The 25,079-nt window shown below is 47.4% G+C and overlaps 2 protein-coding genes and 1 pseudogene across 4 annotated transcripts; 2 read left to right on the top strand and 1 right to left on the bottom strand.

Annotated features, from left to right (window-relative positions):
* Nucleotides 1–253: 253 nt before the first annotated feature.
* Nucleotides 254–10,592, bottom strand: LOC148829053 (uncharacterized). The gene is given in 8 exon segments (XM_088923578.1): nt 254–307; nt 1,089–1,373; nt 3,644–6,260; nt 6,310–7,119; nt 7,121–7,776; nt 7,888–8,010; nt 8,782–10,008; nt 10,191–10,592. Coding segments are annotated over 8 exon segments (6,174 nt in total).
* On the top strand, nt 1,134–19,807 carry LOC148829052 (uncharacterized). Of its 3 annotated transcripts, none has more exons than XM_088924363.1 (2): nt 1,134–1,280; nt 18,235–19,807. In XM_088924363.1, the coding sequence occupies exon 2, from the start codon at nt 18,248–18,250 to the stop codon at nt 19,403–19,405; it is 1,158 nt and encodes a 385-aa protein (XP_088780489.1). In that variant the 5' UTR covers nt 1,134–1,280; nt 18,235–18,247; the 3' UTR covers nt 19,406–19,807. The 3 variants fall into 3 exon arrangements, with proteins under 3 accessions (XP_088780489.1, XP_088780488.1, XP_088780490.1); XM_088924362.1 differs by lacking the exon at nt 1,134–1,280 and adding an exon at nt 16,874–16,985; XM_088924364.1 differs by lacking the exon at nt 1,134–1,280 and adding an exon at nt 16,963–17,078.
* A 429-nt stretch (nt 19,808–20,236) lies between these two features.
* Nucleotides 20,237–23,429, top strand: LOC148829051 (uncharacterized; annotated as a pseudogene).
* Nucleotides 23,430–25,079: the final 1,650 nt, after the last annotated feature.

Raw genomic sequence — 25,079 nt, 5'->3', positions numbered from 1 at the left:
CTGAGGGATTCTCTTTCCTGTCCTGTATTTCCTGTCCTGTGTTGTGTATAACTTTGGGATCGTCTGTGGCCTCCTTTTCTCTTGCTGTCTTGCTCGTATTTGTTCGTTATTATTTTCTCATCAGGTTACGTGCGGTAGTGTCCTGTCGTGTTGTGTGCGCTGTAGGACATGCCCAGGAAATCCACGAACAGCTGCCGTACTTCAGAGCGCCCAGGAGATGGCGACATTGACCCAAATTACTGTTAACGTCCAACTACGCCTCTATCCGCGCATAATTCTGACTACTGGCGAATGGAGAGTACTCTTCCTGTAACGGAACAAGTAATAGGTTTATTCCCTGGCGAAAAAGAGAAGGAGAACACAACGTTTCGGCTGTGGAACACCCGAAGAAGGCTCCACAGCAGAAACTAGGGTTCACCCCGCGGTGAAATTTAGCTGCCGGCCTTGAGACCACCTGCAAGGACCCCCCCCCCCCCCCCGCAGAAATCCTCCTGCAGCCCCGTACTGCCAAACGGTGCCTTTAAAATCAACCTAGGTGATCGGTGTGTGTTTTGTAGCATGAATAAAGGAACTACAGTGTATGTCGTTTGTCTTCTCGATGTGTTCAAGCCAGAATGTTTCGGAGGGGCTTGTGACGTTTCTTATCGAGATCTTTAAAATACTCGGGTTTTACGCGCCCGGATGTGGGCCGGAAAGGGGTTATAGTGCTAATATATCTATTGACTGATTATGGGGGAGGTACCGTATCCGTACAACGAAAGGGCCGACGTCCACTCCGAATATAATCCCGTTTAACATAGAAATTGAATTTTACGTTAAAAACTAAGAAAGGTAAACGATCCATTGGCGTGTTGTTCAGCTGTGCTAATCTGTTTATGCAAATTAGTTAAGTACCCCCTGACTGTTCTTATAATGTGTATATATATATACACACACACACAATGTTTTATGTTATTTAAGGTCAATGGACGATATTCTCGCCCTTTTCGTGGCCATAACCAAGAAACGACCGGCGCCGCCCGTTGCCGTGGCAACTCCCTCCCGCCCTGCCGTCAAGTCCGGGTTTTTTTTTGTTTTTGTTGCCTCACTTCCGTTTCGCGCCCAAACAGCCGGGGGCGGGGCTCGCGGGGCTCGCGGGATCGTGCAACGACGTTTACGAACCTTTTCTTGTGCCGCTCGTGGAAGTAATAATAATAATAATAATAATAATGAAACATCGGGAAACTGAAGGGGGTGTTCGCGGGCGGACAGGCAGAGGAGCGGGCTTCCGTGTCCGGGAGGTGAGTGGGGTCGCAGCGGCGTCGTTGGTTATTACCTGTGTGTCGCTCAAACTCGCCTAAAATGGACGTATTGCCGTGTGAAGACAAGGGTTCCTGATTATACACGTGTGACATTTCCACAAAAAATAGCGGAGCTTTTTTTTATTCTTACACGAAATACTGCTATTTACACTCTTCAGTTTAGAAAACTGCTATCACTGTACACAGAATTTCGTGTTATACCTACACATATAATGAGTTTACTATTTAGGATGTAGGATCTAGAAAGACGGTTTTTCCTAACTGTCCTCTGATAATGTTCGAAATAACCCTGCTCCTCCTGGTGTCTTCTTTATTAACACGGGTCCGGGGGGAAAGGATTGGTCTTTGTGATAAAATAGCTGAAAGATGGAACTTAAATAACAAAATGACACGCGCAAAAAAAAAACTGAGCTAATTTATAATAAGAACATGTAACAGGTTTATTCCCGGCTGAAAAGAGAAGAAAGAAAACGCAACGTTTCGGTTGTGGAGCCTTCTTCGATTTACAAGTTGCTAATAAGTCATCTTAAGTTGCCATTCGTTACTTTAAATTTTGTTGTACCAGTTTATTGAATGCAAAATATCAATATTGTTACAAATGGGAGGGAGGGTTTACAAAATGAGTGAAAATCGGGGATTGACTGAGAATCAAGGCACACTGGATTGTGAGAAGCGTGTTTATCACAATGACGAGACTCAAACTGCACGACGCACAACAAAACGTGCAAGTTTCCACGCTTACAAACTGTACAAACAAGGCGTTTCAGGGGCTTAACATTCTCATCACCCAGAAAACCCCCCAGACTTCTACCAGAGGCCGAATAAGGGAGAAGATGCCTTTCTAAATAAATGCGATACAACCCGCAGTTAAATCTCTCTGCTCCCCGAATGCTACAAAATAACTGGGAGCCTGTCTCCCTATTCCAGAAATGCACCCTAAGCAGGAAAGACGTCCTTAACTGATTTATCTTTTACCCAAAAAAAAACAAGTTCCCAAAAAAACACAGAAAAGCACGCTCTCCCTAGCGAGGTTCAGATACTGAGCTCCGGTCAGGTTTTGTTTGGATGATCATGAAGTAGGGGCTCTCGCCTGGCACAAGCTTCAAGTTCCAACTCTTCTCTCTGTTCTTGTCCTCTTCTTGTTGTTGTACTCCTTCCTTGATGTCTCTCTGTGCTCTTCATATGACCTTACGTTGTGTGTTTCTGTACTGACATTAACTTACAACTCCCCTAGGTATACTAAGGTAAACTTTACAATTATACCTTCACTCTGTCAGCAGGAACACACAATGTCTCTGAGGATCGTAAGGTATTAATTGACTTAATTTTTTTAAAATTAAATCAGTGAAAGTCTTAAACTGGGGTTCAAGTTTAACTTTGTGCGGGGTGTGATATTTTCAAAATAATGCATTTTTAATAGTCGATTACAAATAACAGGCCTTCAACTTAAATAAAATGTTTGTTTTTTTTACACATAATCTATAATAGTGTTGTATACGTTAGTGGACTCGGCGATGTCCAGCACCAGGAAAAATGGAGAAAGGGCAGTGCTTTCTTATCAAATTCCTTGATGACCTGCGGTGAGTTTCACTACCAGCCCAGTACCCTCCATGTAGGCACACGAGCACCAGTAACACTCACCCAGATGGTGTCCTTGTTCATTTATTGTTGTGTGTCTGGAAGAATAATTAAAAAGGTATGATCAGTTGTGACAGCCAGAGTGTTGCCTCGAACAGGTCCATTGATAACGGGACTTCATGAGAAGTAAATAAGTGCAAGGAATGTCAGATGCTCTCTTAGTATAAGGACTCGTCTGTGAGAACTGTGAAAAGCAAAGCCTGGCATTAATTCTCACATTGTAACAGGCAGTGGCTCAGTAGAAGTCTTTGGGTGCCACAACTTCAGCTACCTTTACCTGAGCTACTGAACCTCCAGTCTGTTATTTCTGAATAAAGAAGATATTCAAAATTTCTTCCTTCTGACAAATTTATCAGAACTCTTGGCTCCTGGAAACGCTGGCTCAAGTCAGGATTGTATCTCTATACACTTACACAAGTCAGAGACCCTTAACAACATCCTACATAATAGACTACAGCCTGGACAGGGAGTCATTGCAGGACTTGTACACTTCAGTCAGTGGAACATCATAGTAATGTGTTTAACAATTCAGTTTGATTTGAAATTAAACATGATTTCAGAACATTTTTAAATCATAACGTGTTGCTGTGTTCGCTTAGGCTTCACAAAAGTCCTGTAAACCTCTAAGGAGCGCAGTATATAGTTGTGTACAAAAGATATTTCAGTGGATAACTTAGCACCATTAAAGAATGGCAGGAACTTACCTTTCTCTTGTTCAGAATTTCCTGGGTCTGTTGAACATGGCGATCGTTTTGGTCATTGTACTGTTTGTTGTTAACCCAATGCTCTGCCCTTTCAAAACTTTTTTCTAATTGATTATTATCCATGAAAGTGATTTTTTTAAGCTCTTGTCTATAATCCTCTATTACTTGCAGAGATGCCTGTTGAAATTTGTTTGTATAGATAGAAACTCTTTGATTTCCCAAAGTTGTATTCTGTCCATTTCCACTCTTATAGATAGAATTCGGTGCAGCACCCAGTATAGCCATTTTCAGAAAGCCTTCCACATCATCCTTGCTGATGTATTCTGCCACTGCTTGTCTGAACTCTTTACTGCAGGTTGTTAGGAAGGCTCTGTGTAGACCTCTGGGCACAAGGACAGTGGGCAGATTCCTTCCATGGGAATGCAACTGACTCTTAAATTTATTTTTGTCTGGGGGGTTATTCAGTTGGTATTTCCCATCAGTCCACATGTGAATCAAGCCTTTGACCAGCGGACTTTCAGGATTCTTAAAATAGGCCTCAACGACGCTGTCAACGGCAGGCTGGTGGTCGGCATTCATGAACTGGCCTATTCCGTTCTCATGAAGGTAATTCTGATTATCTTTGTATTTGCCAACCCAACCAGTGTGTTTCTCAAGCTCCTCCTGTGTCTCCTCGACATATTCACCACCTCCCTCAGCCATGAACCAGCCGCCCCCTCGGATGTTCAGAACTCTCTCCTTGTGTTTAATGAGCGGGGCCCACTTTCCTGGATCGCTCAGGCTCATCTGGACTCCCGTCTCCCGCAGCCCGGCAGCCACGGAGGAGATGGCCTCTGAAGAAGCGGTCGGCTGCTGGCTGCGCGCGAACGCCTCATAAAGGCAGTTGTTCCTCTGTCCGCTCACTTCCACCACCTGGCCGTTGATCAGGGCCTCGTAGTGGACGTTGGGGCGGCGGTCACTCTTGGGGTGGTAGAGCAGCTCCACGGTGCCCTCTGTGGATTTATTCGGATGCACCACAGTCATCTTGCTGCGCTTTCCTCTACTGTTCTCAGTGTAAATGACCACAGTCTTGCTGCTGCTCTCAGCCAGGAGCTTGGCTTCCAGCAGTGTGGCCAGGCTGTTGCTCTCAGCGCTGTTACTTGGACCATCAGCAGTGCGCTGTGTCATTTTCATAGCATAGGCGGTCACTTGAAGCAAGTCCTCTTCTGTGGCATGTCTGTGTGACTCTGGGGCACTGGCGATGTAGCTGGTGTGCAGGCCCGCTTCCAGCTTCTCTCGGGTTCTGCTTGTCTTCAGAGTACTGCTGACCAATTGGCCAATCTTTCCGTTAATCTGTTCTTGGGCGAGACTGACCATGTGGCTGGAGAATTTCTGGTGAACTATCTGAAAAATAGCATCGCCCAGCGCTGAAGAGATCATCTTGGTTATCTCCTTTTTAAAAGAAGCCAGATTGGCTTCATCACCATCGGAGAGCCCTTCTTTCTCCACATTCTTCTTCAACTTTTTCAAAGTTTTCTTGAGTTCCTCACAATATTGGCTGTCGAATTCCCTGCAGAGGTCCTTCGCTGAAAGAACTGCGTTTCGACAGAGAGCGGCCATGTGAGCAGCCTGAATTAGAGTCAGGACACTGTTCGCTGTCGCATTGTTCCCGTGCTTGGCTTTTTTCATGACGTTGTGAATAGAGGAGTTCAGCTGGTGTTGCCAGCCCAGCCCAGAGCAGTGTGACTCAAGCACTGTCCCACATGCTGTCTGGAAAATGCCCAGTAACTCTCTCCTGTTCTCTTCATCAGCCAGGAGGAGTCCGAGATCTTCATTTTCAGTGATATGTGAGACCACCACACAGTCCACCAGGGGGCCTAGTGGGTCACTGGCTATATTGTTCTCAACTGTTTCGAATACTTTATCTCGGATGTGATGTCTTATTTGGTCACATATCTGATCAATTGCTATTTCTTCTGCTTTGCTCACACCACACATTATAGTTTGCTGCACAGCCTCCTTTCCAGCATACTTCAGTGCATTTTTCAGATTTTCCTTCATGATTCCCGTCATGCCTCCTTTACACTGCCTGGAGATGAACTTGGGCAGGGACTTCAGCTTGTTCAAGCCCCGAACCCCCGCCTTGCAGGCTGACATACCCTTGGAAAGCAGCTTTCCGAGTCCATAGCCAACGAGTGACACGGCCAGGGATACTGCTTTGCCAATAATCCAGGAGGTCCAGCTGAACCCGCCTGTCACCATGGCTGTAGTTCCAGTAATGCAGTCTGATATCCCCTCACTAATCAGAGCAGAACCCACATTAAGCAGGATTCCGGTAGTCGTCACCATCACAACAATACCAAGTGCAATCTGTGCCACTCCTACAAGAAAGACTATCAGTCCTTCCCAGCAGAACGGGGGCTTCTCCTTCACAGAGAAGACCAGCTCCAGGCCCAGCTGGTAGACCAGGTACAGCTCCTCATGGACGTCAGACTCTGGATCCTTCACCAGGGAGAAGATGGAGCTCTCTTCTATAGGAATGTCTCTCTTTTTCTGTTCTATATCTGTCAGTTTCTCCATTGCTTCTTTGATATTTATGCGAACATTGCTGAGCACCTGAATCCTGACCTGTGTCTGTCTGTGGAACGCAGTGGTGCTCTGTCCAGAGTCAGAGGCCAGGATAGAGCTTCCTCAGCAGCTCGGTCTCCTCCTGTGTCCCCAGAGTCCCTGTTGTCCCAAAGATCTGGCCTTCATACTTCCTGAAGAAGGTTACATTGGACAGGAAGTTGGTGACGGGGGACATGCAGCTCAGTGTGGTCTGGTGCTTCATCTCCAGGAACTGCTGCAGGCCGTTCCCCCATTTCTTGTTCTTTTCCACAACACCTGTGGAGCCGAAATCCACCGGAAGGACACGGCTGTCCTCCACGATGTACTCCTGGCCCTCCTGTACCTTAAGGGCCAGGAAAGCGTTCTGAACCCACACACTGAGCTTCTTCTCCACCAGCTCTCGCAGGAAGCCTGGGACACAGGTTTTCTGTTCTTGCTTTTCTACCGTCTGGCCAGAAGTGAAGAGCAAGTGGTTTTTAACGTTCTCCTCAACAGCTTCCTAGAGGGGCTCCTCTTTGTCGTGCAGCGCGCAGCAGAGATCCTCCTCCAGAAGCAAAAAGGAGACCTCAGGTAGATCTTCATCTTCAGAAGTATTGCCATGGGAGCAGAGACGCAGGATCCCGGTCTTATCCTGGGTATAGGTGGTGAAACGGTATGGGAGGTATTCATGGGCTATCTGGAATATCTGGACAATGTCATCCTGGGACACAGTCCTTAGCTTTTCTTTAAGGATTCCTATATTTGGATTCTCGGATGATGTATCAGTAGTCTCAAGTTTGTCTCCGCTTTCATAGCTGCTGGTAAAACCCTCTTGAATCAGACCCTCTTCTTCTGCCATCTGCAGAATGTCAGCTGGTTCCACTCCTTCCATGTCTATGGAGTCAAACAGCTTTGTGGAAAGGCAGGACAGGCCCTCGGACCATCGGTCCATTCTCCGTGGCCACAAAGCCGTGTTGGCTGACGATGCTCCAGATCATGGCCAAGACAATGTTGAGGTGCTGCATGGGAGCCATGTCTGTGGACAGGTAGGTCATTTGCACCCCCTTGTCCAGCAGGAGTGAGTCCACCTCATCCACGATGACGCACTGGAACTGCCGCCTGGGCCGAATGTCTTTCATCTCGAAATTCTGGCGCAGGCAGTCTGCCGCAAAGCTGTCTGCTGTGCCGTAGACCACATCGCACTGGTAGCACTCCTTCCTGCTCTTGTCCGTGGTTTTGTCGGTGTTGCTATCAATGGTGATGCCAAACAATCCATAAAACGTCCTCCACTCCTGTGTGTCCCTCTGGGCCAGGATAGGAGAGCTGGACAGGACGTCCACACTCTCCCTTCTCAGTACCCTGTAGGCTGTGAACATGGCCACCACACAGGACTTCCCCTCTCCAGTGCCCAGCTCCAGTAGCTTCCCTGATGCTGACAGAGCCAGCAGACACCAGCTGACCATCTGAGTGACTCTGGGCCACCAGCCCTGGGTCTCATACACAGCTGAGAACAGGACGACCAGGGCTGTCTGCAGCTCCTCTGTGCCCAGACTGTGGCCTGTCAGGCAGCCTCTATTGAGCCCATGGAAAGATTTCTTCCAGAATACATTTTTCAACCTGTCAACTTTCTGTTTGAACATTTCAAAATATGTATTTTTGTGCTGAGAATTTTTAATCTGTTCTTGGACAAAGGTTACAATGTCCCTCACCTTTTTAATTGTGGTCGTCTCTGACTCTCCCCTCTCCTGAATTTCTTGCAGTACTTCTTACAGGTTCTTCTCTCCTTTGGTTGTTAGACAGTCCTTCAGAGTGAACAGGAGGCCAGGGCCATGACACCCTACGTCCAGCAGCTGGGTTAGGGTGTAGTTGTGTCTGTCCCTGAAGCTGGGAGACACACGATGCATTTCCACCATTTGTAACACTTTCATGATTGAGATGAGAACACCACCGCGCTGACTCTCTCTGCTGAGGACAGTTTTGCTCTCAGTCTTGGTGTTCCTGTCATTTGGTTCACAAAAGTCATCACTGAATTCCCAGGCTATGTCTCTCTTATTCTGAGCATTAGCAGCATTATTTGCTTTACTGAACTGAGAGCTTAAATTTACATTGCTGTTGTCATTATCATATTGACTGTGAATTTTTACATCAGCTATGCCTGTTGTACATTTTTCTTCTCTGAATTTCTTTACCAGACAATAAAAGAAGTCTGTGATCACTGCTGGTGTCCAAAGTCCTTGTCTCACCAGGTCAAGGAGTTTCCAGAGACACGTTTTCCAGTCCTCTCCAGGACAGAAGGTTATTGCATAGGTAGTCAGTAGGTCAAAACACTGTCTAGCTATCAGTGTGGAGTGCTGTTTGTCTTCCTGGTTACAGACAGACATCATGACAGTTTCCAGAAACCTCAGGACATATATCTCGTCCTTTGTAATTTCCCTGTGTGACAGTTCTAGGCAGACTGCAGTAAACCTTTCTTTAGGTGTGCTTGAGCTGCAGCTGTGATCCAGGACTGAGAATGTGTGGAACACAGTCATAATGAGATTGAAGTTTGGAGTTTTTCTCTCTGTTGAGTTTACGCTGGGCTGCAGCAAAGTTGTCAGAATGGTAGCCATGTTCTTCATGAGCTCTGAGCCTGTGGACATCCTGCGGAATTGGAGGTCCTGCTTAGACACATCCTGGTCTAGTATGAAGTGTCGAGGCTGAGGTGAAGACCCTGTCCTTTTCACATCTGGACCCTGCTGAAGGAATCTCATGAAAGAAGTCTCCACAGTGCCATAGACAATGTCATCTTGGAAATCTTCATCTAGCACCTCCTCACATCTCATATTGACCATGATTCCAAACAGCTGGAAGAAACTGGACCAGTTCTGGGGTCTGTGGTCCTGTGAGGAGGCAGATCGCAACACTGCACCCACCCTCTCACCCTGTAGGACCTTCAGTGCTGCGTACATGGCCACCACACAGGGGTCACTCTGTAGAGGTATGACAGCATGTGGTCTGTCCCTGCCAGAGACTGCCAGCACACACCAGCTGACCAGTTGAGCCACTGTGGGCCAGTAGCCCTGGGTCTGGAACACAGCTCTGCTCAGGGCTGACAGGACTCTCTCCAGCTCTGCTGCCTCCATCCTGATTCCTTTAAAGGACCCTTTAAAAACACTGTGGAGCAATTTAGCTTCATTCTCATTGTCTTCGATTTCATTTAGATTGTCTTTAAATTCCCTCTGGGTGGCACCCACCACGCCTTTCACTACTTCTGCAGTCACAGCGTCGATGCATCCTGACTCTCGCAGTTGTGAAACATGAGACTCCAGTATCCTATCACCTTCTCTCCAAAGCTTCTCCTCAAAGGTCTTGTGAAATCCAGTGTCAGGGTGTTCAGATTCCAGAGAGCAGCCCTCACTGCCTGTCCAGAAAGGTGAAAGGTCATGCCTTTTCACCAGGTCGGTGATCCTCAGCAGATCCTCAGGGGTTAACGGTTTCTGAACAAGTGTGTCTAACAGTCTGAGCACCTCTGTACAAGTCCAGCGGCCAGTTCCCAGGAGTCCCGGGAGCGAGGCTGTCAGCCTGCAGAAGGCACCTCCTTCAGATGTCTGAACCAGAGCGTCCAGGATCAGCTCCAGACACTTCTCCTCCTCACCCTTCACCTCTCCTGTCACAGCTGTCCCGTTCCTCTCCTCCATGGCTCTGAGCAGCAGCTCCAGGACCTTCAGGAGGAAGAGCTGCTCAGTGGAAATGTCCCCCCGGGTCCACGCCACAGCGATGGAGAGTGTGGTGAGCTGGGTCTCAGTGCAGGTCTCCAGGAGCTGAGTGTAAGTCAAGAACAGGGCCTGTGTGAAGTATAGACACTGTCCCTCTCCCTCTCTCACCACCCTTACCAGTGTCTCCACTATGAGCTGCAGCTGGTCAGCAGCAGTCTCCAGTATGCCATCCTCACTGGTGTCCAGCACTATCACGCACAGCTCTGGGTGTGAAGCAGAGTGTCTACTGGTGGGGTGTGGTCGACCCAGTCATCAAACAGCAGCTCCTGGAGACTGAGGGACAGAGAGAGGACCTGCTGGGGGGACAGTTTCCTGAGATCGATCTCCTCCTCAGGGATTCCAAGTTGTCTGGACAGGATGTTCAGTAGCCCTTTGTCTGAGTCTGAATCACCAGCGTTCAGGGTTTCTCGCCGTCCCTGAAACACTTCTCTCACCACTTGACCATGACGTTGCTGGATCTCCTCTGCTCTCCTCCGTCTCTCCTGAGCACACCTCCTGTCCGTCTCCTCTCGAGTCTCCTCTAGCCTTCTCCTCACCATCTGTTTCTTTTCCTCCTCCCACTGTCTCTCTTTCTCTGCATGCTTTCTTCTCTCCTCTGCCATCTTTCTCCTCTCCTCCTGCTCCCTCATTTCCTTGTCTCTCTCCTTGTCTCTCAAGTACCTGTCATAACACCTTCCACACTTGCCTGATTTAAGCCAATCATCTATTTCTGCATGTAGACTATCAGGTAATAATTGACCATGCGCCTTGAAAACAGAGTCAAGTGGCTTGGAGGCGTAATGAATATCTGTTTGACATGTGGAACAAGGTACAGATGTATGCCCTCCCATTTTGTGAGCTGGTCTGTGACTGGTTGAGTTTTAACTGGGAAGGAGGGGCAGCACCTGGAAGACACAAGCAGCAGGGGCAAGATTCTGGTCACTCGCTCCAACTTCTCAAAATTGGAAATCACCCATCATGTTTTAATTGATTCATGCTGTTTAAATTGACTTTGTATTGTTCACTTAAGAATAACAGAACAGTCGAGCTCGCATATTTAACATGCGCAGTCCCATTTGACTTTTATTGGGGTGGTCCGCAAAAAAGCACAACTGTTGATTTTTTTTTAAGCTACTTGGATTTAATAAAGTAAAAATGACATCATATTTGCTTCATGTGTAAAACGATTGCTTGAGTAACCTCAGTGATTACATTACATATGCAAAGAGCAAGTATTCTGTGGATGAGCAGCGCAGACTAACTGTGATAATGCATCTCACCCAGGCCTCTGTTTCACTATTGGTCTGTTTGGCATCCTGTTGTCTCACCCTTTTCATTGAAAACTGTGAGAGGGCTTCCCGAAACGCTACCATCAGCAGTGTCTGCTTCATGTCCACTCTCGCGCTGTCTTTTTAAAAACTACCCACCCCACCGCGTCAGAGTTGAGCAGGGGGTCTGTGAGAAAGGTGTGGTTTGTCATAGAAGAAGTGCTTTGGGTGGATGTTCAGTGCAGGCCTGGTTACTAATACAGCTTACAGTACGTGACAACTTCGTTCAAATGACTCCTCTAACCCCGCTTAATTTGCTTATAAATATCTTAGGTTTCTAAAGCCACTATGTCTAATATATATATATTTTTTGAATATCTTAAATAAGCTCTTACTCTTAAGAAAATGTAAAAATATGTATACTATATTGACTTTTTTATTATTTTTTGTATCGGTCTTAAATATTCACTTTCCATTCACAATAGCATAATAGCTACACTCCAGTACATTAGCACTGCACTGAGAGAGAGAGGGGTTAATACAGACACACTGACTGGACACTCCAGTACATTAACACTGCACTGAGAGAGAGAGGGGTTAATACAGACACACTGACTGGACACTCCAGTACATTAACACTGCACTGAGAGAGAGAGGGGTTCATACAGACACACTGACTGGACACTCCAGTACATTAACACTGCACTGAGAGAGAGAGGGGTTAATACAGACACACTGACTGGACACTCCAGTACATTAACACTGCACTGAGAGAGAGAGGGGTTAATACAGACACACTGACTGGACACTCCAGTACATTTACACTGCACTGAGAGAGAGAGGGGTTAATACAGACACACTGATGGACGCTCCAGTACATAAACACTGCACTGAGAGAGAGAGAGGGGTTAATACAGACACACTGACTGGACACTCCAGTACATTAACACTGCACTGAGAGAGAGAGGGGTTAATACAGACACACTGACTGGACACTCCAGTACATAAACACTGCACTGAGAGAGAGAGAGGGGTTAATACAGACACACTGACTGGACACTCCAGTACATTAACACTGCACTGAGAGAGAGAGGGGTTAATACAGACACACTGACTGGACACTCCAGTACATTAACACTGCCCTGAGAGAGAGAGCTATGGGGAGCCCTGGTCCTGGTTTTATCCATACTGTTTTATTTTGAAACATTTCTGGTTCATTAGGTTTCACTTCCTCTGAAAACAATTATAACATCAGTCATTTTTATTATTTGTTGTTTATATACAGTATAATATATATATATATCATATAATAATGTTTGTTTGCAGTGTAATGGAAAATGAAACGTCTGGTTGTATAAACCCACCACTAACTTGTAGTTTTTAATTTAGCTCAAGGCACTAAATATATGAAGTTAGAAATGACATTTCTGGCATCTTACAAATTCAAGTTGTGTACGTGTAACAGTGTATATGATGTTGTGTGTGTGGGATATTGAGTGTCGTACAGAGACACACAATACCTCTCTAATGTACTCTGTGTGTAATACAGTATGGGTCTAATACTGTGTGTTGAATAGTGTGTGATGCTGTGTGTATGTAATATTGTGTGAGCCTTACAGAGACATTTTCTCCTTCAGGTCCTCTGTGTGTGTAATACTGTGTGTTGAATAGTGTGTGATGCTGTGTGTATGTAATAGTGTGTGAGTCTTACAGAGACCTTTTCTCCTTCAGGTCCTCTGTGTGTGTAATACTGTGTTGAATAGTGTGTGATGCTGTGTGTATGTAATAGTGTGTGAGTCTTACAGAGACCTTTTCTCCTTCAGGTCCTCTGTGTGTGTGATACAGACTGGCGGTTTAGTGGTAGAATTCCTTTCTGCCATGCTAGAGGTCCTGGTTTCATTCCCAGTCACTGGACAATTGTACTTTCTTTAACAAACTGCCCCATGGTGATAATAAAAACTCTCTCTAATAATAAAATAAATATACTGACTTTAATCTCAATTTTAACATAGTCATAGTCCATCATCTCAATCACAGTATGTTAAATATTACATTCACATTCGTAACAATAAATGTAGTAATAACTAAATTATACATGTAATCATAATTTCAATAAGAATTGTGATTGGTTTGAATAATTAATTCAATTTTATCACAATTTTATTGAATGTAATAGTCACTGTAATAGTGATCCTTGGGCTCCTCCAGTGTAAAATGTCTTCAGTGCTAAAGCGCAGCAAAGTGTGTCTGTCAGTGGGACACATGCTGTATCTCACCGAGGAGCTGTTCAGTCAGAACACGGCCTACCTGCTCTGTGTGTCGGTCAGAGTCTCAGCCTCTGAGGGATTCCTGGCCAGCCGCCTCCAAACTGCACTGCACTGCAATCAGCCGTCTGGCTTCTTCAGAGCCGTACAAGAAAAGAGATTAACAGCAGAGTCGCAGTACAACACTCTTTTTATACTCTCACAGGTAACAAGGTCATTGGCTTGATACACGTCTGTTGACCAAGCAGCAGAAGCCTGATTTCCGAGAAATACTGATGCCGGTATGGTTATCGCCCAGCCGCCTATTAATGTAGTGCAGTGATTATATGATAGCTTAAATAACTAAAAGGGGGACATTTATTTATACTATGCTACCAGGGATTACAGAGGACTAGGACCTGACAATTCAACACCCCAGATTCAAAACCCAGTGCTTGTTTCCGACAGGGGATGAAGAGCAGACCCACTGTGCATCTCCCGGGACAATCCCCTCATTGTCCCGAACCCCACCTCCTGTTTGGGCAGCATTCAGACAGTTCTGTAGGTGCTAACGGCCTCGATCTGAGATGAATGGAGACGGGTTTGAGCAGACTGGCAACGTGGGTTCAACTGAAGAAGGAGATCTGCGCCGTTACTGTCTGTGAAAAGGGAGCATACATCAGGCAGGCAGGGCATTAGACGGGGTGGTCTAACCTCCTTTAAAAAGGATGATTTTAAGTGCAGGATACCGTGCTGCACTAGCTGCTAAGGGGTGTTCGGTGCAGGCAAGAACTAATTAACATTCAGTCCCAGAGTTGGAAACCATGCTGGTAATACCCGTGCACCTGGACAGTGTAGACATCTGACTCGGACCTGGGGTCGCTGCTCCTGAACTGGCCTTTTTTGGGGAAGTTAAACGAAGACCTGCTGTAGCTGAAAGGCGGGACGACATCATCAAGAACGGCCACCGGCCCATAAGCAGACTTTTTAAACCCCCGTTCAGGGCAATCGCAGGGCAGAACATATTGAAGAGAGTGACAGTGCGGAGCCGAGTGCTAAATCTCAGAGGAAATCCTTGAGGAGTGACATTACAACGACGACACCTGTCAAGGAGCAGGAGGTGGTTAGAGAGCCTGGACTTGGTGGGTCCCAGCAGAGATAGGCTGAAGTAGTTCCTGGAGGGGGCTGCGTCAGCAGGCGTAGGCTGCAAAGGGACAAGTAACACTCTAGTCCACTGCTGAAAACAGAAGAGGGAAAACACAAGGTTTGGGATGTGGAGCTCTCCTGGGGTGTGTGTTTAGTACAGAGTTTAGTGCTGAAGAGTTTACTAGTGAAGGGTTTAATATTGAAGAGAGTGACAGTACAGAGTTTAGTGCTGAAGAGTTTACTAGTGAAGGGTTTAATATTGAAGAGAGTGACAGTACAGAGTTTAGTGCTGAAGAGTTTACTAGTGAAGGGTTTCATATTGAAGAGTCAGACAGTACAGAGTTTAGTGCTGAAGAGTTTACTAGTGAAGGGTTTAATATTGAAGAGAGGGACAGTACAGAGTTTAGTGCTGAAGAGTTTACTAGTGAAGGGTTTAATATTGAAGAGAGTAACAGTACAGAGTTTAGTGCTGAAGAGTTTACTAGTGAAGGGTTTAATATTGAAGAGAGGGACAGTACAGAGTTTAGTGCTGAAGAGTTTACTAGTGAAGGGTTTAATATTGAAGAGAGGGACAGTACAGAGTTTAGTGCTGAAGAGTTTACTAGTGAAGGGTTTAATATTGAAGAGAGGGACAGTACAGAGTTTAGTGCTGAAGAGTTTACTAGTGAACGGGTTTAATATTGAAGAGAGGGACAGTACAGAGTTTAGTGCTGAAGAGTTTACTAGTGAAGGGTTTCATATTGAAGAGAGTGACAGTACAGAGTTCAGTGCTGAAGAGTTTACTAGTGAAGGGTTTCATATTGAAGAGAGTGACAGTACAGAGTTTAGTGCTGAAGAGTTTACTAGTCCCTGGACTGGGATTACTAACCCCTCTGTAACACTGATGTGATTCTGGACTCTGAGAAGAACACCCTGTGTGTGTCTCCTTCACTGGACTGCGCTGGGACTCCTTCACTACACCAGTGACACTCTGCTGCTGTCTGAAATCTTTCCTCCCTCTCCAGTTCAGCTGCGGTCATCCTCTGTCATTGCATTTCTGCAGTGGTTTATGCTTGTGCCTCTACAGCCTGGACACTCCCAGTTACCACTGTGCCAGCTGTTTACTTTCAGAGAAAATGCTTTCACTTTCTGTTTCCCTGAAACCAGGCCTCTGCTGCTCAGAAAGGATATTTTCAAGACAGATAAGAACAGTGATCTTGATTTCTATGTAGACCCGCCCTGCACTCTCACTTCAAGACATATTAAACACAAAGTTAAAATGTATTCAACATAAAGAAATGTTTGTCTCACTTTCTTACTAGAAAGTAAACACTGATGCATGTGAGTGAATTTGTACCAGGAGCACAGGTCTCAGAGCTGCTCCTGTTGCTCTCAGCTGTCTGGGGTCACAGTGAGGAGGGAGGAGATGAGTTTCACCAGTATGATGCTGTCTCTGGCAGTGGGGGGTCCTTGTGATCAGATGCCCAGCACCGTGCTAAGGAGTTAAGTAGTGAAGGGTTTAATTTTGAAGAGTCAGACAGTACAGAGTTTAGTGCTGAAGAGTTTACTAGTGAAGGGTTTAATATTGAAGAGAGTGACAGTACAGAGTTTAGTGCTGAAGAGTTTACTAGTGAAGGGTTTAATATTGAAGAGAGGGACAGTACAGAGTTTAGTGGTGAAGAGTTTACTAGTGAAGGGTTTAATATTGAAGAGAGTGACAGTACAGAGTTTAGTGCTGAAGAGTTTACTAGTGAAGGGTTTAATATTGAAGAGAGTGACAGTACAGAGTTTAGTGGTGAAGAGTTTACTAGTGAAGGGTTTAATATTGAAGAGAGTGACAGTACAGAGTTTAGTGCTGAAGAGTTTACTAGTGAAGGGTTTCATATTGAAGAGAGTGACAGTACAGAGTTTAGTGCTGAAGAGTTTACTAGTGAAGGGTTTCATATTGAAGAGAGTGACAGTACAGAGTTTAGTGCTAAAGAGTTTACTAGTGAAGGGTTTAATATTGAAGAGAGTGACAGTACAGAGTTTAGTGCTGAAGAGTTTTGAGTAATCTGGCTTCGTGAAATAGCCCCCCTTCAGAAATTCATCACGTATTCTTCCCTTCCTGTGTGGCTACACTGAAGCTCTCTGTCCTTGTTCTTCAACCTTTCTTATCTTGAAGTCGGTGGTCACGTTCCTGGGTTGTAATAAAAGAGAGTGACAGTACAAAGGGGGCCGGGGCCTGATTCCAAAGGTCGTTTAAACACTTCTAATTAACGCCCACTTTTTCACACTAAAGAAAAGGGGGTGGTGGTTGCCCAGGGGGGGGCTCTGCCAACCGGCCCTATAAAGTGAGCCACTACTGCCGGGGTCCACTTCAGAGACGCCTGGTTCTTCCACACAGACGGGTCTTCATTCACAACCGGTAAGCAGGAAGCACCCGACACGCACCGCCGCCTCCCTCTCTCCCCGTTACTGACGAGACGACGAGACACCGACACCCGCTCGAAGCCGCTGGGTATGAAGTCGGGGTGTTCAGTTTTAACTGGGCAAGTCGCTTGGCTTCTCCGCCTGGCTGCCTTTTTTCTGCACTTTTCGAGGGATGAGTCCTTGTCTCTTGCGGTCGGTGCGGTGCGCTCTTTCCCTCCGCGGAGGCGAGAATTTCGGGGCGGCGGAGCGCCGCTGGAGAGGCCCGAGCCCGGCTCTCGCCTCGCTGTGACACTGGAGCTGCAGCTGGAATCGGATGGGGGTTGAAATTCGGTCGTTCATCCTTCATTCTGTTTCACTGTTTCGCGAAGTAAAAATATTCTTCGCTGCTGTAAGATTAATTAAATAAATAGCAAAAGAGACGTTATCGGGGTTTTTAAAAATGTTTAAAATTATTAGCCCGTACACGAAGGGAGGCTCTGTTGTTTTGTGTGAACTGCAACAGCACTGTGAGAACCACAGTACTGTAGTATCCAGTCAGTGTGTGTGTATTAACCCCTCTCTCTCTCAGTGCAGTGTTAATGTACTGGAGTGTCCAGTCAGTGTGTGTGTATTAACCCCTCTCTCTCTCAGTGCAGTGTTAATGTACTGGAGTGTCCAGTCAGTGTGTCTGTATTAACCCCTCTCTCTCTCAGTGCAGTGTTAATGTACTGGAGTGTCCAGTCAGTGTGTCTGTAGTAACCCCTCTCTCTCTCAGTGCAGTGTTAATGTACTGGAGTGTCCAGTCAGTGTGTGTGTATTAACCCCTCTCTCTCTCAGTGCAGTGTTAATGTACTGGAGTGTCCAGTCAGTGTGTCTGTATTAACCCCTCTCTCTCTCAGTGCAGTGTTAATGTACTGGAGTGTCCAGTCAGTGTGTCTGTATTAACCCCTCTCTCTCTCAGTGCAGTGTTAAAGTACTGGAGTGTCCAGTCAGTGTGTGTATTAACCCCTCTCTCTCTCAGTGCAGTGTTAATGTACTGGAGTGTCCAGTCAGTGTGTCTGTATTAACCCCCCTCTCTCTCTCAGTGCAGTGTTAATGTACTGGAGTGTCCAGTCAGTGTGTCTGTATTAACCCCTCTCTCTCAGTGCAGTGTTAATGTACTGGAGTGTCCAGTCAGTGTGTCTGTATTAACCCCTCTCTCTCTCAGTGTCAGTGTGTATTAACCCCTCTCTCTCTCAGTGCAGTGATAATGTGCTGTGTTGCAGGCTGCCCCTGAAGATGGATGGGATCCCTCTCCTGTCGCAGGTTAAATCCTTTGCCCAGTGGGTTTCAGGAGATGGCGAAGGGGCTCGGAAGACGCAGGAGAATTTCCTGAAGCAGTGTCCGGTGGTCTCCCAGGGAACATCAGTCGTCCAGGCCCTCTCTGGGGATTTAGAAGGAGCCAGAGAAACTCAGCTCCAGTTTGCGATGGGGGTCAGCAGCATGGCCGACTCTGTGCCGGTTGTGGGTCACGTTAAGGGAGCGATTCACTACGCCTGTGGAGACCAGGAAGGGGGTGACAGCGCCATGAAGGCGGCGTCCCACTCTTCTGCAGTGATGGCTGGGGGGGTGGGGGGGTTCCTGGTAGCGGGCCCCGCTGGGGCGGCACTAGGAGGGGCAGCAGCAGGAACGTTGATGGACGAAATCATCACTGTCGCCGACAGTGCTGTACACGACAAGTTCAAGCCCTATGGTCTGGTGGGAAACGTCGTTCGGATCGTGGACAGTCCGAAAGATGGGGGGGCCTACGTGGATCTGGTGGGGGGGGTCGCCCTGGACGCCGTCGGGGGGTACGCGGCCGGCGAGGGGTTAGGGAAAAAGATCGAGTACAAGATCGAGAAAGGCAGGCTGGGAAACAAGATCGGGAGCCAGGCCGTAAGGGAAGTGACCGACCTCTCGGAAAAGATGAACGAGATCCATCGGAATCGGGACCTGGGCAGGAAGCCGCACGTGATGACTCAGGTCACTGACGTGCAGACCGGCGAGGCGTACGTTGGCCACAACAAACAGGTCCGCAAGGTCGTGGCGCCGGATCAGGCACGCCTGACCCGCCCAACGCAGCTCCAGAGCAGGGTGCCCGACGCCCATCAGCCCTTGGGCAGGAGTCCCCAGACGTGCGCAGAGCACCACGCCTACCAGCAGCTCTACGATAACAAGCCCGACGTTCCAGCGGGTCGGACGCGGGCCGTGTCCGTCAGGATGGACAAGAGCCTGAACAGGCCCGTGGCGGTGGCCAGGTGCGACAACTGCATCCATTACTGCGAAGCCATGGGCGCGGTCCCCACCGACTTGATCGATGGCGCCGTCATTCCGAAAAGAGTGCGCGCTTGCAAGGTCGCGGGGTCTGTGCTGGGGGGAGGAGCTGTCTTGGGCATGAGACAGGCGCACTGTGATTAAGACGCGATGTGGCCATCGAAGATCGATCCTCTACCACTCTTCTGATTTACTCTGATTTACTGCAGCCTCTTTAGACTCTTGAAATCATCAAGGTTTAAAGACTCGAGGTCGTGTGGTTGGCAGGTTGTTGAAGCCGATACCCTGGCTTCTCTCCAGACACAGCTGGGTGAGCTCCTCCAGTCAGGACAGGAGGCTCTTCTGTACACAGAGGGTGGTGGGGGTGGGGAACAAGCTGCCCAGCCCTGTGGTTGAAGCCGATACCCTGGCTTCTCTCCAGACCCAGCTGGGTGAGCTCCTCCAGTCAGGACAGGAGGTGACTCATTTTGTCTTAAAATGTTTTCTGTCCGAACGAGCCAGTTCTCTTTGCGTGATCATAAATAAACATTTAAAAGGCTCTCTCCCTATCGGTGTGTCTGTGTGTCTCATGGAGAGCAAGCTGGGGTCTGCGAAAAGACACATTCCTCATGCAAGACACTGTATCTGGAAATTGTATAGAGGGGCGGGGAAAGGGGGAGTTTTGAAATGCGGCGATCTGATTGGACACGGGGTTTTGCTAACGCAGGTGTGGCCTTCAGGGTGACCAATAAAAGCTGAGGAGCATCAGTACTTCAGCCCGGATGCTGGGTCTGGTGTCAGCCCACAGCTCCATTCGACTGAAACCCCGGGTTTAACTGGCAAAGTATCAGCTGGAGCTTCTGAATTTTGTTTGGTTGTGGACACGTCGTTGGTTTTACTGGGCACATAAACATTCATACCTTCGGTGAACCTTCTTCGAAGACGCGAATTCGTCAGATGCCTTTCTTCAAGACGGGAAACAGTCCACACTGAAACATGACTTCATTGTCCTGCAGGAACGGAGAGCAGGTCTTAATTGGAGTTTAATACAGGCGATCAGCTTAGACACCGCACCACACGAGAGCAGTAAAAACCAAGGTGAGGGAGGTCTTGACTGCTGAGATCAAAGCTCTCAGACTGGCAGTAGATTTGGGATCTAGAGCCAGTAGATTAGCTCTGTATGGAAGCCCGTTTCCGCCAGGGAATAAAAAAAAAAACGTGCTATGGTATCTCAGAGTTCCGACTTTATATCTCAGAATTGCGACTTCGAAATAGCCCACATTTCATTGTCTGTCCTTGTGTTACTGTAACGGATTGGGGTTCTAGGGCTGGTGCCCTCGCCGCCCCCACCCTACTTCGTGCCTCCCTGCAATGGGCTCGAACCCATTTCGATTTCGATTTAGAGGAAGACATAGTGTAAGCCTCTCTTGGGGTGTGTGTTTAGTGCTGAAGAGTTTACTAGTGAAGGGTTTAATATTGAAGAGAGGGACAGTACAGAGTTTAGTGCTGAAGAGTTTACTAGTGAAGGGTTTAATATTGAAGAGAGTGACAGTACAGAGTTCAGTGCTAAAGAGTTTACTAGTGAAGGGTTTAATATTGAAGAGAGGGACAGTACAGAGTTTAGTGCTGAAGAGTTTACTAGTGAAGGGTTTAATATTGAAGAGAGTGACAGTACAGACTTTAGTGCTGAAGAGTTTACTAGTGAAGGGTTTAATATTGAAGAGAGTGACAGTACAGAGTTTAGTGCTGAAGAGTTTACTAGTGAAGGGTTTAATATTGAAGAGAGTGACAGTACAGAGTTTAGTGCTGAAGAGTTTACTAGTGAAGGGTTTAATATTGAAGAGAGGGACAGTACAGAGTTTAGTGCTGAAGAGTTTACTAGTGAAGGGTTTAATATTGAAGAGAGGGACAGTACAGAGTTTAGTGCTGAAGAGTTTACTTGTGAAGGGTTTAATATTGAAGAGAGGGACAGTACAGAGTTTAGTGCTGAAGAGTTTACTAGTGAAGGGTTTAATATTGAAGAGAGGGACAGTACAGAGTTTAGTGCTGAAGAGTTTACTAGTGAAGGGTTTAATATTGAAGAGAGTGACAGTACAGACTTTAGTGCTGAAGAGTTTACTAGTGAAGGGTTTAATATTGAAGAGAGTGACAGTACAGAGTTTAGTGCTGAAGAGTTTACTAGTGAAGGGTTTAATATTGAAGAGAGTGACAGTACAGAGTTTAGTGCTGAAGAGTTTACTAGTGAAGGGTTTAATATTGAAGAGAGTGACAGTACAGAGTTTAGTGCTGAAGAGTTTACTTGTGAAGGGTTTAATATTGAAGAGAGGGACAGTACAGAGTTTAGTGCTGAAGAGTTTACTAGTGAAGGGTTTAATATTGAAGAGAGGGACAGTACAGAGTTTAGTGCTGAAGAGTGAACTAGTGAAGGGTTTAATATTGAAGAGAGGGACAGTAAAGAGGGTGTTTAGTACAGAGTTTAGTGCTGAAGAGTTAACTAGTCCCTGGACTGGGATTATAAACCCCTCTGTAACACTGATGTGATTCTGGACTCTGAGAAGAACACCCTGTGTGTGTCTCCTTCACTGGACTGCGCTGGGACTCCTTCACTACACCAGTGACACCCTGCTGCTGTCTGAAATCGTTCCTCCCTCTCCAGTTCAGCTGCGGTCATCCTCTGTCATTGCATTTCTGCAGTGGTTTATGCTTGTGCCCCTACAGCCTGGGAACTCCCTGTTGGCACTGTGCCAGCTGTTTACTTCACTTTCTATTTCCCTGAAACCAGGCCTCTGCTGCTCAGAGAGGATATTTTCAAGACAGATAAGAACAGTGAGCTTGATTTCCATGTAGACCCGCCCTGCACTCTCACTTCAAGACGCATTAAACACAAAGTTAAAATGTATTCAACATAAAGAAATGTGAAGAGTTTACTAGTGAAGGGTTTAATATTGAAGAGAGGGACAGTACAGAGTTTAGTGCTGAAGAGTTTACTAGTGAAGGGTTTAATATTGAAGAGAGGGACAGTACAGAGTTTAGTGCTGAAGAGTTTACTAGTGAAGGGTTTAATATTGAAGAGAGCTCTAGGCGGCACTAGCAGGGGCAGCAGCAGGAACGTTGATGGACGAAATCATCACTGTCGTCGACAGTGCTGTACACGACAAGTTCAAGCCCTATGGTCTGGTGGGAAACGTCGTTCGGATCGTGGACAGTCCGAAAGATGGGGGGGCCTACGTGGATCTGGTGGGGGGGGTCGCCCTGGACGCCGTCGGGGGGTACGCGGCCGGCGAGGGGTTAGGGAAAAAGATCGAGTACAAGATCGAGAAAGGCAGGCTGGGAAACAAGATCGGGAGCCAGGCCGTAAGGGAAGTGACCGACCTCTCGGAAAAGATGAACGAGATCCATCGGAATCGGGACCTGGGCAGGAAGCCGCACGTGATGACTCAGGTCACTGACGTGCAGACCGGCGAGGCGTACGTTGGCCACAACAAACAGGTCCGCAAGGTCGTGGCGCCGGATCAGGCACGCCTGACCCGCCCAACGCAGCTCCAGAGCAGGGTGCCCGACGCCCATCAGCCCTTGGGCAGGAGTCCCCAGACATGCGCAGAGCACCACGCCTACCAGCAGCTCTACGATAACAAGCCCGACGTTCCAGCAGGTCGGACGCGGGCCGTGTCCGTCAGGATGGACAAGAGCCTGAACAGGCCCGTGGCGGTGGCAGGTGCGACAACTGCATCCATTACTGCGAAGCCATGGGCGCGGTCCCCACCGACTTGATCGATGGCGCCGTCATTCCGAAAAGAGTGCGCGCTTGCAAGGTCGCGGGGTCTGTGCTCGGCGGAGGAGCTGTCTTGGGCATGAGACAGGCGCACTGTGATTAATACGCGATGTGGCCATCGAAGATCGATCCTCTACCACTCTTCTGATTTACTCTGATTTACTGCAGCCTCTTTAGACTCTTGAAATCATCAAGGTTTAAAGACTCGAGGTCGTGTGGTTGGCAGGTTGTTGAAGCCGATACCCTGGGGCTCCTCTCCAGACACAGCTGGGTGAGCTCCTCCAGTCAGGACAGGAGGCTCTTCTGTACACAGAGGGTGGTGGAGGTGGGGAACAAGCTGCCCAGCCCTGTGGTTGAAGCCGATACCCTGGCTTCTCTCCAGACACAGCTGGGTGAGCTCCTCCAGTCAGGACAGGAGGCTCTGCTGTACACAGAGGGTGGTGGGGGTGGGGAACAGGCTGCCCAGCCCTGTGGTTGAAGCCGATACTCTGGCTTCTCTCCAGACACAGCTGGGTGAGCTCCTCCAGTCAGGACAGGAGGCTCTTCTGTACACAGAGGGGGGTGGGGGTGTGGAACAAGTTGCCCAGGTGTGTGGTTGAAGCCGATACCCTGGCTTCTCTCCAGACCCAGCTGGGTGAGCTCCTCCAGTCAGGACAGGAGGTGACTCATTTTGTCTTAAAATGTTTTCTGTCCGAACGAGCCAGTTCTCTTTGCGTGATCATAAATAAACATTTAAAAGGCTCTCTCCCTATCGGTGTGTCTGTGTGTCTCATGGAGAGCAAGCTGGGGTCTGCGAAAAGACACATTCCTCATGCAAGACACTGTATCTGGAAATTGTATAGAGGGGCGGGGAAAGGGGGAGTTTTGAAATGCGGTGATCTGATTGGACACAGGGTTTTGCTAACGCAGGTGTGGCCTTCAGGGTGACCAATAAAAGCTGAGGAGCATCAGCACTTCAGCCCGGATGCTGGGTCTGGTGTCAGCCCACAGCTCCATTCGACTGAAACCCCGGGTTTAACTGGCAAAGTATCAGCTGGAGCTTCTGAATTTTGTTTGGTTGTGGACACGTCGTTGGTTTTACTGGGCACATAAACATTCATACCTTCGGTGAACCTTCTTCGAAGACGCGAATTCGTCAGATGAATTTCTTCAAGACGGAAATCAGTCCACACTGAAACATGACTTCATTGTCCTGCAGGAACGGAGAGCAGGTCTTAATTGGAGTTTAATACAGGCGATCAGCTTAGACACCGCACCACACGAGAGCAGTAAAAACCAAGGTGAGGGAGGTCTTGACTGCTGAGATCAAAGCTCTCAGACTGGCAGTAGATTTGGGATCTAGAGCCAGTAGATTAGCTCTGTATGGAAGCCCGTTTCCGCCAGGGAATAAAAAAAAAAACGTGCTATGGTATCTCAGAGTTCCGACTTTATATCTCAGAATTGCGACTTCGAAATAGCCCACATTTCATTGTCTGTCCTTGTGTTACTGTAACGGATTGGGGTTCTAGGGCTGGTGCCCTCGCCGCCCCCACCCTACTTCGTGCCTCCCTGCAATGGGCTCGAACCCATTTCGATTTCGATTTAGAGGAAGACATAGTGTAAGCCTCTCTTGGGGTGTGTGTTTAGTGCTGAAGAGTTTACTAGTGAAGGGTTTAATATTGAAGAGAGGGACAGTACAGAGTTTAGTGCTGAAGAGTTTACTAGTGAAGGGTTTAATATTGAAGAGAGGGACAGTACAGAGTTTAGTGCTGAAGAGTTTACTAGTGAAGGGTTTAATATTGAAGAGTCAGACAGTACAGAGTTTAGTGCTGAAGAGTTTACTAGTGAAGGGTTTAATATTGAAGAGAGGGACAGTACAGAGTTTAGTGCTGAAGAGTTTACTAGTGAAGGGTTTAATATTGAAGAGAGGGACAGTACAGAGTTTAGTGCTGAAGAGTTTACTAGTGAAGGGTTTAATATTGAAGAGAGTGACAGTACAGAGTTTAGTGCTGAAGAGTTTACTAGTGAAGGGTTTCATATTGAAGAGAGGGACAGTACAGAGTTTAGTGCTGAAGAGTTTACTAGTGA

Source organism: Atractosteus spatula, chromosome 8 (assembly GCF_055471065.1).
Source record: "Atractosteus spatula isolate fAtrSpa1 chromosome 8, fAtrSpa1.hap1, whole genome shotgun sequence".
Classification (NCBI taxonomy): Eukaryota; Metazoa; Chordata; class Actinopteri; order Semionotiformes; family Lepisosteidae; genus Atractosteus; species Atractosteus spatula.
The sequence above is the reverse complement of the archived record's forward strand: the minus strand, read 5'-3'. Positions and strand labels throughout refer to the sequence as shown.